Raw genomic sequence first — 14,412 nt, forward strand, 5'->3', positions numbered from 1 at the left:
GAATTGTTTTAAGTTGGCAACTTGTCATTTTCAGGGACTTCTATGTGCAATTTTAATATGGTTTTGTATTACTGCAACTGTTTCCTTTCTGATATTTCTCACTGGGACTATGCTTCTGAACATATCAGAGGCAGGATGTTTGTTTCTCAAGTGGATTTTTTCATAGACTAGCACACATGATGTTTCTCGATATTCTCTCCCTGAAAATGTTTCTACAGTGGGATTTAATTCTCTTTCTAGGATATGATGACAGACATATTAGAAATCAATGGGACAGACAGACCAACCCCATTTCTAATAACCTGCCTAATTCTAGGTTTACCCAAGAAAACAGAACAACCTCTTTTGGGCAAAAGTCCTAGGTGAGATGCTGTGCCATACTTGAACTCTCAACCTAGTAGGAGGAGGGGGATTATGGTGGATTTAAGCCACCTTTGTGCCCTCTTGATCCTGGCCTGTTCCAGAAGCTGGAGTGGCTCCCAGCATAATTTAGACAGCTTTGAAGTCTAAGTGATGGCAGCCTCTCTGGAATCTGCACAACGCTGTGTGCTGCAGCCCTACCCCTAATATGTTCCTCTTCCACCCATAACCCCCCCCACACACACACACACAAACACACACACAACATATGCCTATGTCAGGACTGGGGGGGGCGGGAGGGTGTCCTTGAATAACAGCCTCACCGCTATCTTCCTTAGTTCCTGCACCAGGTAAATCTTCCCTGGCAGCAACTGGGACTTTTACAGCCCATTTATGCTGCTCCCCCTCTTTTACCTGGTGCAAAGAGGCCAGAGTAGAGGTGAGGATCTCATTTCTAATATTTTTTGGCCTCTTTCTTGTCCTCATTTCAAGAAAAAAACAAGGACATTAGTGTGGCTTATGTAGATTTCCTGGGTTTAGAACACCTGGCCTTTGAATAATTACAGTTACAGTTTATATCATTATTATTTAGTTTGTGGTCTCACACAGAATGGGCCTGGCACTTCTCAAATGCAGAAGAGACAGTCCCTGCCCCAAGGAGCTTAATGTTTTAACAGACCGAGACCAATGGGAGGTGTATGTGTGGGGGGGGAAGAAGTGGAAGGATCACAAGCAGAGTGATCCTGGTAAAGATTATATTTAATGTGTCTTGTTAGTTCAGCTTTCCTGGTGATGATAAAAGCCACCAGAACTGGCCTGCCACATGAGGGATAGTAAACTGCCTCCCATGAGGAGGAGGAGTAGCAGATACAAGTTAAATGCCCCGGAGCTCTGGGACACATTCCTTCTGGGACAACGTTACTCCACACAAACTCTTATTCTGGCCGTGCCCACAGGGGACAATTGAGGCCTGAAAGAAAAGCAACTCACTGTAACAGAGAGTTGGGTTAAGTGTGGGCAGAGACACAGCTTGCATCTAGAGCATAAATTAAAAGGTAAAATGTAAGGATTAAAGGAAACTGTTGAACAGCTCAGGACGGGTCTATTACAGGAGTGGGTGGGTGAGGTTCTGCAGCCTGCAATGGGTAGGAGATCAGACTAGATGATAATGATGATCCCTTCTAGCCTTAAAGTCTATGAGTCTATATTTAACTTGTATCAGAGGGGTAGCCGTGTTAGTCTGAATCTGTAAAAAGCAAGAGAGGGTCCTGTGGCACCTTTAAGACTAACAGAAGTATTGGAGCATAAGCTTTCATGGGTGAATGTCTTGCGTCTGATGAAGTGGGCATTCACCCACGAAAGCTTATGCTCCACTACTTCTGTTAATCTTAAAGGTGCCACAGGACCCTCTGTTGCTTTTTATATTTAACTTGCCTCTGGTCTGTTAGAATTTCCATGAGTGGATGGAAAGAGGAATTTGAGTTTGGGGAAAAGCAAATTTTCTTCCCACAGTGAAAGCAGCTTTTTTCCTAATGCAACATAATATGAATGTTCCTGGCAAAGTGACTGACAGAATTTTTTTACACCTAAAGCAAAGCTGATATAACAGCAAAAATATGTTGATGTTGCTTTGGGTGTGATATTTTCACAGATGCCTGTTTAGAAAATACATAGAGCAGCCTTCAACAGTCTATACAGACGGAGGAGCCTGCTGCAGGGTCCACAGAGCAATATTTGCATATTTCAAACACAGACCCATAGACAAGAGTTCACATACAATACTGAAGACTATCCAGTTAATATGAGGCACTTCTAGTAATGCCCTCTGTGGCTAGAGAGCACAGAGAAACTGTGTGTGTTGTTCTCAAGTTCTCCCACATTCTTAGCATGGGACGATAACAACCAAAAGTTACGAAGATGCATGACAACTCTCTTGACAAGAGGAAAAAACATGGGAAATATGAATAGACTTACAGCAGCAACCCCTGAAATACCTACAGGTATACAGCAGATCACAGGTAGGCTCAAGCCACAAAACGGTGATATGACCCCTTTCTCTCTCGCTACCTCCCCCACTGCCTCTCCTTAGCCTGACCCTAAAAGGTGCTAAGCATCCTCCATTCCAACTGAAATCAATCACACAATCAGGCTCACAATAAAGATGCTGGTACTATAGCTTGCACACTAGCATTTAGCCCTTGAGGTGGGGAGGTTACAGGATCATAGATACTTCAGCAGGTCTGATATTCCATCTAGTAAAGGGTAGTGGGAGAAGAGAGACAGACATAGGCCCAGATCCCGGGCTATGGCAGCACTGGGCTAAGCACTGCTCTGGAAACGGAACGGGGTACGGCTTGTGCCTCTTGATCCTTGACTGAGTGCTGGGCCAGTCCCCTGGTGGACATTAGACCAGAAAGCAGCTCTAAACTGTCCCAGCTCCCTATGGCATTAAGGAGCCATTCTGGGAGCCTCGGGATTCCCAGATCATAGGGGTTCCTCCCACCATGACACCATTTCCCTGACTGAACCCCTTGGGCTGGAGAGGGCATGAGGGTAGGCAGCATAGGAACCTCCATGTCACCCAAGGATCCCCTATGCAGGGTGGATCTTCCCAAAGGTGACTAAGCTGGTTTTAGGGCAGCTTTACACCAACTGTGCCAAACTACCATGGTGTGGCTAAGAATCTGCCCCCAGAAAGTAGTAGTATAATTCTACACAAAAACCTATATTTAACGCGATGTTAGGGCTGAAATAGCTAATGCTCAAAAGACAGGAAATTCCAAAATGTAGGAATTACTACAGCAGCATTAAACTCATGTTCTTTTTTTATTATACACGGGACTAACAAACCAACAATAGTATACTAAAGGTTATATTTCTAAAAAAAAAAACAGGCTAAAAGTTACAACCAGTATGAAAGGTGGCTGAGTTAATCTTGGAGGACCAATTTCAACTACTACAACCTCCAGACTTTGAAGTTTTTGATAATTCAAGATTAATGCTGAGATACCACTAGTTTTTTAATATGTATTTTTCCAGACTTTTAAAGACATAATATTGGTGGAAATAAAAGAAAAAATGAAACCTGAGGCTGTCTGTCCTGTTGAACTCACCAAAGCTGACAACTTCCTTGATCAGAAGCCTATGCCAAAGATTTCCTGGACTGAGGGCGCTTTTCTCTGCAGAGCTACCAGGCTTTACTAGGGGGGGCTTCCAGGATCATTGTATCTGGATCTACTATGATAAAAGTCACCCTACATGGGGAGCTCCTAAAAGATCATTGTTAATAGTGTTAATAGTTAATAGTTTAGCGACCTAAACCTAGCTATTCTTTATATAATCTGAATTTTGAATACTCAGCCCTGGCTCAGTGGGACTTGAAATATCAAACCATGTTTAAAGAAAATCATTTGATTCTGGAAAAATATTATGATGTTAAACAATTGGCAAATCCTTAAGAAATGCACTTCATGTTGCATTCAGGCTTGAATTTATTCTCAGATCTGGAAAATCAGAAATGTTTGATTTGAGTTAACCACGTGCAAAATGTCTGATTGAAACATTGGGAAAGTGCATAATTTTAAAAAATCCTAATAAAAAGTCCCCCAAATTTACTCAAGTGATTTCACTTTCCCCCAGCAAACTCGGCCCCTAACCCCCTCCTCCATGGTCTGAGCTCAAGCACTGAAGATTTCAGCCCACTATTGTAACAATAGTACATATAGTATAACTAGAACAATAATTGTACATGGTGTGTGTTACATATATGCATAGAAAATGGCAAAGGGTGAAATGACCATAGTGCATTTTGTGTAAATATTTTGTTTTACGTTAATTCCTAAAATAGAGCTGTTAAGGATGAAGTTGTAGCTTTTGTTTGTGTGGATATTGTAAATATCAGGAGATCAATAAATTCATTTCTTCAATTCTTTTTAGTTCTGACTGAAAATGCACTTTTGCCTATCTATGATTATAGCAACATGCCGCTCTTATATATTGTTTCTCATCTATAGAGCGCTAAGTGCTTTATAAAAGGAGATCAGTATCATTATCCCCATTTTACAGATGGAGAAACTGAGGTACAGAGAGCTGAAGTGGCTTGCCCAAGGTCACCCAGCAGCAGAGCCAGGAACAGAGCCCAAATCTCCAGACTCCTACTGCAATGCACTATCTTCAAGGCCAGATTCTGCCTCTCTTACCCACCCTGAGAAGGGTCTTAGGACCCGATTCAGCACAGCAGTTTTGCATTTGTTTTAAGTCACATACTTAATTTTAAGGATGTGCTTAAGTACTTTGTTGAATTGGGGCCTGTCATAGGGAAGCTGGCCCCAGTAAATGAAGTAGGTCCAGCTTCCCGGGTGCCAGAGCAGACTGGTTCAGTCAGGAAGGGCAGGTAAGGGCTGCTGGGGTCAGTCAGAGGAGACTCAATGAGGAAGAGAGTCCTTGTGAGAGTCAGTCAGGAGAGGTGGGAGATTGGAAGAAGTCTCTGGGGAAAGCTGAAGAGGGAGGAATTGGCTAGGAGACTGTATGTTTGGGACCTGGGGGGAGGCTGAAGGCAGGAGAGCATTAAGATGGGTTTGCTGGATGGTGTCCCCAAGCCAGAGTGCTAGAGCTGGAGGGCTGAAGGCAGGAGAAGCAGGGAAGAGCATTGCCTGCTGGCTCTAAGTCAGAGGGCTGCAGACAAGGGCCGGAGAGGACTGACGGCTGAGCAGCAACAGAGAAGCTAACTGGCTGACATTTCCAGGGCCAGAGAGCTAGACCCAGAGAAACTGAGAGGGCCGGGGAATGAGGCATGCTCCCCTGGCAAGGATGCTCCCAGCAGAGAGGCTGTGGGGGTTTCTGTTGGGAAGAGCGGGGTGGCACTCCAGCTGGAAGGGATAAGAACATAAGATCGGCCATACTGGGTCAGACCAATGGTCCATCTAGCCCAGTATCTTCAGACAGTGGCCAATGCCAGGTGCCCCAGAGGGAATGAACAGAACAAGTAATCATCAAGTGATCCATCCCCTGTCACCCATTCCCAGCTTCTGGCAAACAGAGGCTAGGGACACTTTACAGCATGGTTTTGCATCCTTGCTCATCCTGGCCAATAGCCATTCATGGACCTATACCCCATGAACTTAGCCAGTTCTTTTTTGAACCCCGTTATAGTCTTGGCCTTCACAACATTCTCTGGCAAAGAATTCCACATGTTGGCTGTGCATTGCGTGAAGTACTTCCTTTTGTTCGTTTTAAACCTGCTGCCTATTAATGTCATTTGGTGACCCCTAGTTCCTGTGTTATGAGGAGTATATAACCCTTCCTTATTTACTTCCTCCACACTAATCATGATTTTATAGACTTCTATCATATCCCCCTTTATGTCTTTTTTCCCAAGCTGAAAAGACCCAGTCTTCTTATTCTCCCCTCATATAGAAGCTGTTCCATGCCCCTAATCGTTTCTGTTGCCCTTTTCTGTACCTTTTCCAATTCCAATGTCTTTTTTGAGATGGGGCGACCAGAGCTGCACACAGTGTTCAGAGTGTGGGTATACCGTGGATTTATACAGAGGTATTTTCTTACTATTATCTGTCCCTTTCCTAATGATTCCCAGCTGTCCTAGTATAAGGACTGGAGAGGGCTGCACCAGAAGTAGAGCACAGTGAGGGGCCTTAGGGTTGTATGTTACACTGTTCAGACTATGCTGGGGAAATCTGGACTATGGTAATAGGACTTTTGTTATGATTAATATGCATGGGACATTTGTAATAAAACTGACCCCACAAGGCCTATTTATCTGCAGAAAGACTCTGTGGACTATTTCCCCTTGTGTTTGAAAGGGGAATCTGTGGCAGGCATAGGCCTACCAAAACACAACAAGACACCACTCCCAGTTGGGGCGGCAGTTTGATGACAGTGTCTTACTCTGCAAGGAGGTGTGCATGCACACATAGACAAACAGAACTTGGTAAATATTTAGCTGTCTAAGGTATTATAACTAATCACTGGAGTTTTCCTTTTCTCACAATGACTTGTATCTTAATATTTCTACCTAGTACTCAATAACTCTACCAGCTATAACTTACATTTGGCTGCTACAAGAATGACTGATCCCATAATGAATTTAGAATACAAAGAAAACTAAGTTACCTGGGCATTCATAAACAACCACATATAGACAGGACCATTATGGCATTAGACTGGAGGAAAGCAAACTGTTTAATTAGGTTTTAATATCAGAAATGCCTGTTAAAAATATAAAATCAACTTATTTCAAAAGCAAGAAGTCTAATAGCTGTGATTTGCTTTTATATCAGTAGGTGTCACTACTGACAATGAGAATCACTGTAGCAGGTACCAGGCTATAAGAGGCAAGACACTAAACACAACCATATAGACAATAAATAAATTAAAACATCAGAAGAAAAACTGTGTATGTGAGGGGAGAGGATGTCTCTCTTTTGTACCTTTCAACCCTGAGCGGATGATAGTAGGAGACAAGTCATCATAGTTGTTCATTAAACTAATGTCTCCTGATGTGAAGCTGACAGTGAGTAGTGGTTTGGTGTTCTGCACCGGGACCGGATATGCAGCTGGACCATCTGCGAAAACAAGATTGTTGAGCAAAACAGGAGCTATCAAATGCGAATAAATCCAGGTAAAAGCACATTTCAGTCCAGCCTGCTGTCACAGTGACCAGTTCTGAGACTTGAATTCTGCCTGGTTATTTTTTCCCAATGGACATGAGCACAGGCAAAACACACTTGGCTAGTTAGTCTGCCTCACTGACACTATGAAACCAACCTCTGACCTGTACCCTCCCCATCCGAAGGACAATAGCTCTAGAGTGTGATCACAAGAAACTGAAAGCAAATTTTCCACTTCTCTACGGTATTCTAATATTCCTTGCCTGAAACTCTATTGTTATTCCATTTTAGGCCTACGTCTCTCTCTCTCTCTCCACAACCACTCCACCCTCCCTGATGGCGTCATTCATTTCAGCTGGAGTTTGAAAGTACTGGGTAGTCAGTGTTACCAAGAAGTTACTGAGACTAGACATTTTTACCACAGCACATCTATAAAGTACTATACATATAATACTTACAATTATTTGCTTGCTACATTTTATCACATTTTATCACATTGGGGAATTCTGCTGATGACACCAGGAACATCATAAGTGCATCTGAGTATAGTAACTAGCCCCTTACGGATTACAGTGGTTTCAATGTTAAACGCTAACTAGTGTACCCTCTGACCAGAGTCCAAATATATCTTGATGCCTATATGCAAGGGAAATATGAGCAAAGGGTCGGTCCTGGGGCCGGTTTTGTTCAATATCTTCATTAATGATCTGGAGGATGGCATGGACTGCACTCTAAGCAAGTTTGCGGATGACACTAAACTGGGAGGAGTGGTAGATACGCTGGAGGGTAGGGATAGCATACAGAGCAGGGGTAGGCAACCTATGGCACGTGTGCCAAAGGCGGCACGCAAGCTGATTTTCAGTGGCACTCACACTGCCCACATTTTAATTTAATTTTAAATGAAGCTTCTTAAACATTTTAAAAGCCTTATTTACCTTACATACAACAATAGTTTAGTTATATATTATAGACTTATAGAAAGAGACATTCTAAAAAACGTTAAAATGTATTACTGGCACGCAAAACCTTAAATTAGAGTGAATAAATAGACTCGGCACACCACTTCTGAAAGGTTGCCGACCCCTGATACAGAGGGACCTAGACAAATTAAAGGATTGGGCCAAAAGAAATTTGATGAGGTTCAACAAGGACAAGTGCAGAGTCCTGCACTTAGGACAGAAGAATCCCATGCACTGCTACAGACTAGGGACTGAATGGCTAGGCAGCAGTTTTGCAGAAAAGGACCTAGGGGTTACAGTGGACGAGAAGCTGGATATGAGTCGACAGTGTGCCCTTGTTGCCAAGAAAGCTAACGGCATTCTGGGCTGTATAAGTAGGGGCACTGCCAGCAGATTGAGGGACGTGATCATTCCCCTCTATTCGACATTGGCCTCATCTGGAGTACTGTGTCCAGTTTTGGGCCTCACACTACAAGAAGGATATGGAAAAATTGGAAAGAGTCCAGCGGAGGGCAACAAAAATGATTAGGGGGCTGGAGCACATGACTTATGAGAAGAGGCTGAGGGAACTGGGATTGTCTGCAGAAGAGAAGAATGAGGGAGAATTTGATAGCTGCTTTCAACTACCTGAAAGGGGGTTCCAGAGAGGATGGAGCTCAGCTGTTCTCAGTGGTGGCAGATGACAGAACAAGGAGTAATGGTCTCAAGTTGCAGTGGGGGAGGTTTAGGTTGGATATTAGGAAAAACTTTTTCACTAAGAGGGTGGTGAAGCTGGAATGGGTTACCTAGGGAGGTGGTGGAATCTCCTTCCTTAGAGGTTTTTAAGGTCAGGTTTGACAAAGCCCTGGCTGGGATGATTTAGTTGGGGATTGGTCTTGCTTTGAGCAGGGGGTTGAACTAGATGACCTCCTGAGGTCCCTGATATTCTATGAAAGGGTGCTTTGGTGACCATTTCTCAAAATGTCCTTGCCTCCATAAGCTTATTTTTCAATGTTCATGTGAAAGTTTGTATTTAATAATTAATGACCAATAGCACCATCTGTATCATTCATTATTTAATTCTCTTCTTTGACTGGTTCTGACAGAAGCCATTGCAGTCCCTAGATAAGACAGTTATCAGGACCCAAGCACAGTGTATTTTGAGTAATCAAATATGACACAGTTGGCTAAGAATGACACTGCTTCCAGAACTCACAAGAGGGGTGATCAAAAAAGTACCTGGAGGAAAGAAATTGTCCCATAGTTGGTACATTAAAAAATAAATATATAAATTGGCATTGTTTTTTAGATGAGTAAAAATCCATCAAACATCAAGTCCCTCCCACACATCTGTGTGAGTCAAAGGCTTGTCACCTTTGAGAAGTTTCTGATGCACCTGTAAAACTTTAAAAAGAACACATCATGTTAGAATAATCATTAGAAGCAGGCTTGTAATGAGAGTCCACCCACTCCTGATTGACTCAGCACCAGTAAGCATGTTTCCTGCTCTACGAAGGATCATTTTGAGTTGCTAGTTCTCTCCCATCCTTCATCCAAATCCACCACCCCAAAATTGGACCCTTGATATTGCAAAATGGCAACAAAATACATCTAACTCTTTCCTCGCTGTTCATCTAAAGCTTCCTTGGAAATCTGAAGTGACTGGAATCCTTTTCATCCTCTTCTCTTACAAAGGCAAGATTTCACCACCTGGAGAGGGGCTGAGGTGATGATTCATATCCATATGAAAGCCTGAGCTAAACTCTCACTAGCTGATCTCACAGGATTTCTGCCACTCTAAGTTACACCTAAACTGGTTACAGAAAACATGCCCCTTTTGGAGTGGATTTGAAGTAGATCTAACCTGCCAGGGCATGTTTGGAACCAACCGGTCAGATCTGATGTGCTGGTTCAGATTCATCTTTAGTCAATATGTACTTTAATTTTCCACCGTCCCATCAACATTTACATCATTCTTTAAATTAGCTGATATACTGGAATAACTGGAATAACAATTCTGTCCCCAGCACTAGCCAAGAGGAATTTCAGTTTAGTATCTGAACTGTCCTTTTTCTGGGACTATAGCCTGCTCTTGCAGGAGAATGGACACAACAATCTATTGGGTATTTGCCATCTCTAACTTCTATGATGGTTTAAAAAACAAATGGTGCACCTAATCATGTGATACTATACCATGGTAAGGAGGGAGGGACTTCATCCTGACCACAACTGGCAATTAATGTATGCTTGGAAGCATGAGGACTGATAACCCCAATCACCCTTTTCCTAGCTAGTGTAAATGCAGGGCTATTGTCACGTCTGATCCTTTTATGAAACATACTAAGTTCAGGGATGGACCGCATACTGATAAGCATGATCACTGGTTAACAGGATTTCGTGGAAATAAAACTCTCAGTATTTATAGATATGTTTAACAGAACTGGAAATATTATTGCCATGGGTGACCCTTTATATGGATCTATATTATAATGCACTAGTTTGTCTGACTACCTGTCCTCTGACAATATGCATGAGGACTACTAGCTTATACTGCTAAAATGTGTCAGACATGCTCCGTAACGATAAGTAATGATACTACTTTGCTCTTATGCCATGTTTTTCACTCACAGATCTCAAAGCACTTTATGAAGGTATCATTATCCCTACTTCACCAACAAAGACACCGTAGCACAGAGAGGGGAGTGACTTGCAGTGGGTCAGTGGCAGAGGTGGGAATAGAATGCAGGGCTCTCGCTCCCTGTCCAGTGTTCTATCCGCTGCCCCTTGTGGATGAAACCATGGAAGACGCATGTTCCACGACTACTATAAAGCATGCTCCATGGCACTGCTGTTAGTTAAGTGTTAGCAAACATTAAACAGAAAAAAGCTGAAGGCAACATACCCTGCGGTGGGGAGTAGTCATCAGAATCTGTGTCACTTTCACTGCTGTCCTCCACCAGGAAGCTGGGGTAGTTCCAAGACATACTGAGGATGCCATCTGACTCGTGAAGGAGAACATGTGCCAGCATTCGGCCATGGCAGTCCATGACGATAACCTGACCATCAGCAGTGCCAAACAATACCTGAAAACAACAGAACGGGACACTTAGGAAAGAGACAGTTCCACGAAATGTAACTGATTTAAGACTTCTTAGAATACATCTTGTCAATTAACTAGGTGCATTGAAAACGAATCCAAAGCAAAGTAGTGAGGTGTTCCAAGGGTCAATCTCTAAGTGAGGAGTTACTGTACCAGTTTAAAGTTGTCCCAGTTAACATTGTTTCATTATTAAGCTGCCGATCTATTAGAGAACATACTTGTTTAAAATCACGCAATGTTCCGTTATAAGGTTGTTTGGCTTGCCCCATTCCGCCCGCCCGGTGTTCCAGCCGGAGAGCGGGGTCAGGGAGTGGGAGCTTCCCCCGTTACACCCACCTGGCGTTCCAGCTGGGGAGCGGGGTCAGGGCACAGGGGCTTACCCCACTCCGCCCATCCGGCATTCCAGCCACGGAGTTGGCAAGCCCCCGACCCCGCTCCCCAGCAAGAGTGCCGGACAGGCAGAGTGGGGCAAGCCCCCGCACCCTGACCCCACTATGCCCCATCTGAACCAAGCTTCACAATCATCATTGGTGAGTACAGTATTAAATAGTTTGTTTAAAATTATTTAAAACTTATACCGTATATGTATATAATGTCTTTTGTCTGGTGAAAAAAATTTTCCTGGAACCTAACACCCTCCCCCACCCATTTACATTCATTCTTATGGAGAAATTGGATTTGCTTAACATCGTTTCGCTTAAAGTAGCATTTTTCAGGAACATAACTAAGCGAGGAGTTACTGTACTACAACCCAGAAAAAAACATGTTCAAAGAATGTTGCTAAGGTTGAAAAGTCAAGGACTCAAATTAGGAAATGCAAGAAATAAGGTTGCCTGTGCAACCTTAATTTACCCCCTTGTGCTTATGCATTAGGATATTGTTCCTGTTGACCTCAATGTGAGCGGGACTGAAGAGAGAACTTTCTGCCCACCTGATTGAAGTTGGGTGGACTGGATTTTCAGGTTAGGCCTAGGTGGGGATTCTGCTGGGAGGCAGAACCTTAGAGGGACTGGAAAACAACCAGCTGGCCTCATTAGTTTAATAGTTTATTTGATTGTCTATTTATCCCTAAATAAACTTGATTGTGTTCCTCACTTACCCAGAGTCTGAGTGTATTTGGAAGAAGGGAAGACAATTAAATTACCTTTAAGTCTGACGAGGGGGTTTAAAGTTTAAGTTCCTAAAACCTGAGTAAGGTTTCAGGTGAAGACTCAGGACAAACTATTTGTTTATTTTAAATGGAACCCCTACACATTATTTGAACCTTGCCCTTACTGCTGTTAATGGCATGTGTGAGAAAGATTATAAGAGTGTTTACAATACCTATAGAGTTTATATAATCCAGAACACCAAGAGGTGGAGAAAGGAGAATGTGTCCGCTGTTAGAATACTAAAGGGACAGATGACTAAGTGAAGTTTTAGCAGAGATTTCAAATGGATTATGAGAAACACAAAGGTGGAGAGAGGAGGATGAATTATTCAATTGATGAGCAACAGTTTGGGAGAAAGTGGGAGAATGTCCTCTGACAACCGTGACAAGAGACAATACAGACGCCCCCAACTTATGCAATCATTCCGTCCTGGAAAGCCTTGCGTAACTCGAATTTTGCGTAAGTCAGAAACGTATCCCCGTACGTTACGCAAAAAATTCTGCAACTCGAAAATCCTATTTCTGGCTTATGGAACTTTTTCTGTAAGTGCAAATTTGCATCGGGTCTTGCGTAATCCGGGGAGTATCTGTACAATCAAACAACTGGAACTAGATCATTATAGCCCAGGAGGAAGGCAATATGTTACACCTTCAGGAAAAGATAGAGGAGAGCTTCCACCCACTATATCAAACACAAAATGGATGATGTGAGGATTTTTCTTATTTAAAATAGTATTTAACTAAGACACACTAAGCCCACAGAAACTGGAACTTATAGTTCTCTCTCCCTTAAGCACGTCCTGTGCCTTTATGTTTTGAACAAGTTAAGGTCTCTATGTTTAGACAATTTTAGAAGACTAGCAACCAACAATAATAAGTTATAAAAATGAATCCATGAAATGACAAATGCATTATTCAAGGCAGCTGCTGCTACCACATAGTTCTAACCGAGACAAGTATATTTTAGGCAAATTTAACTGAACAACTTGAAATCTAGTGAGTTTCCAAAAAGGAATTAGAAGTAGTTTTATGTACTACATCTGCCCCTTAGTGCACTACGTAATTTTGTGGGTTTACCCTTACATTTTTCACTATTTCAAATGTGTTTCTCTATCCCATATAAATAAAAGGGGAAACTGACTGACTACACAGGGGAAACAGTGAAAATGTACAAATTAAACAAGCTGGGGAAAGGGGAAATACAGATTTTATTTTCTTATCTGCTACAGTGATCCTAGGTTCTACTGGTACAAATAGCACTTTAAAAAGTTTCAGGCAGAAATGTAATTATAAAGTTCTTTCCAAGCAGATGAAAGGAGGACACATTCCATATTTCCCATCATGTGGTGAGCACAGGAGTGGCGCCAGGGTTTTTGGCACCCTAGGTGGGGGTCCTTCCGTGCTCCCGGTTATCGTCGGCAATTCTGCTGTGGGGGGGTCCTTCCGTGCTCCCGGTCTTCGGGGCACTTTGGTGGCGGGTCCCAGAGCGAGTGAAGGACCCGCCGCAGAATTTCCGCCAAAGACTCGGAGCACGGAAGGACCCCCCACCGCCGAATTGCCGCCGAGGGCAGCAAAATGCCGCGCCCTCCAAATCCTGGTGTCCTAGGCACCGCCTAGGTCGCCTAAATGGAAGCGCCAGCCTTGGGTGAGTAACAGCTACAGAAAACTGAAAGTGAGAGGAGGTAATGGAAATGGGGGAAGAGCTTGGGGAAGCTTTTCATGGCTGGAAGTTTAAAAAAATATATTAAACAATGCAAGCCAAATCCTGTTCTCATTTACACTGGTACAAACCTGGAGTAACTCCACAGGGAACTTCAATGAAGGCCTTATTGAAGGCAATGGCGTTATTCCACATTAGCACTGCTATAAGTCAGAGTAGAATTTGGTCATTAACTATAATCACTATGTGATACAAATGCTTGTGTGCTAAATTCTGATTAATGTATATGCTAAATAATGGTTTGGTTACCAGCCTGCCAATATCATCTTTACGTATTAGGCTGGAAACTTCTCTCCCTTTGCTCAGCCAAACCTTCCCTCTTATTTGTCACCATTTGTACTCGTCTCCCACTATCATCTTCTTGTCTCCTTTCAGGCTGCCCTGAGATTTGAACCTCCCCTCCCCATCTTCCCATGCACAAAAAACCTCCTATTTTGCCTTCCAATACCTCCTCTAACTGTTCATCTCCCACAAAGCCTTCCACAGATAATCACCACCTTCACGTCATGCTGCGACAA

General features: G+C 43.0%; 1 protein-coding gene across 3 annotated transcripts in view; it reads right to left on the bottom strand.

The window, feature by feature from the left end:
• Positions 1 to 14,412, bottom strand: part of TULP4 (TUB like protein 4) — a 258,811-nt gene that overhangs the window by 49,328 nt on the left and 195,071 nt on the right. For all 3 annotated transcript variants that reach the window (XM_054022342.1, XM_054022343.1, XM_054022344.1), the window contains exons 5-6: positions 10,827 to 11,007; positions 6,807 to 6,941 (exon numbers count right to left, since the gene is read on the bottom strand). In XM_054022342.1, coding sequence (XP_053878317.1) covers positions 6,807 to 6,941; positions 10,827 to 11,007 — 316 coding nt within the window. The remainder of the gene's footprint in view (positions 1 to 6,806; positions 6,942 to 10,826; positions 11,008 to 14,412) is intronic.

Source organism: Malaclemys terrapin, chromosome 3, assembly GCF_027887155.1.
Source record: "Malaclemys terrapin pileata isolate rMalTer1 chromosome 3, rMalTer1.hap1, whole genome shotgun sequence".
NCBI lineage: Eukaryota > Metazoa > Chordata > Testudines > Emydidae > Malaclemys > Malaclemys terrapin.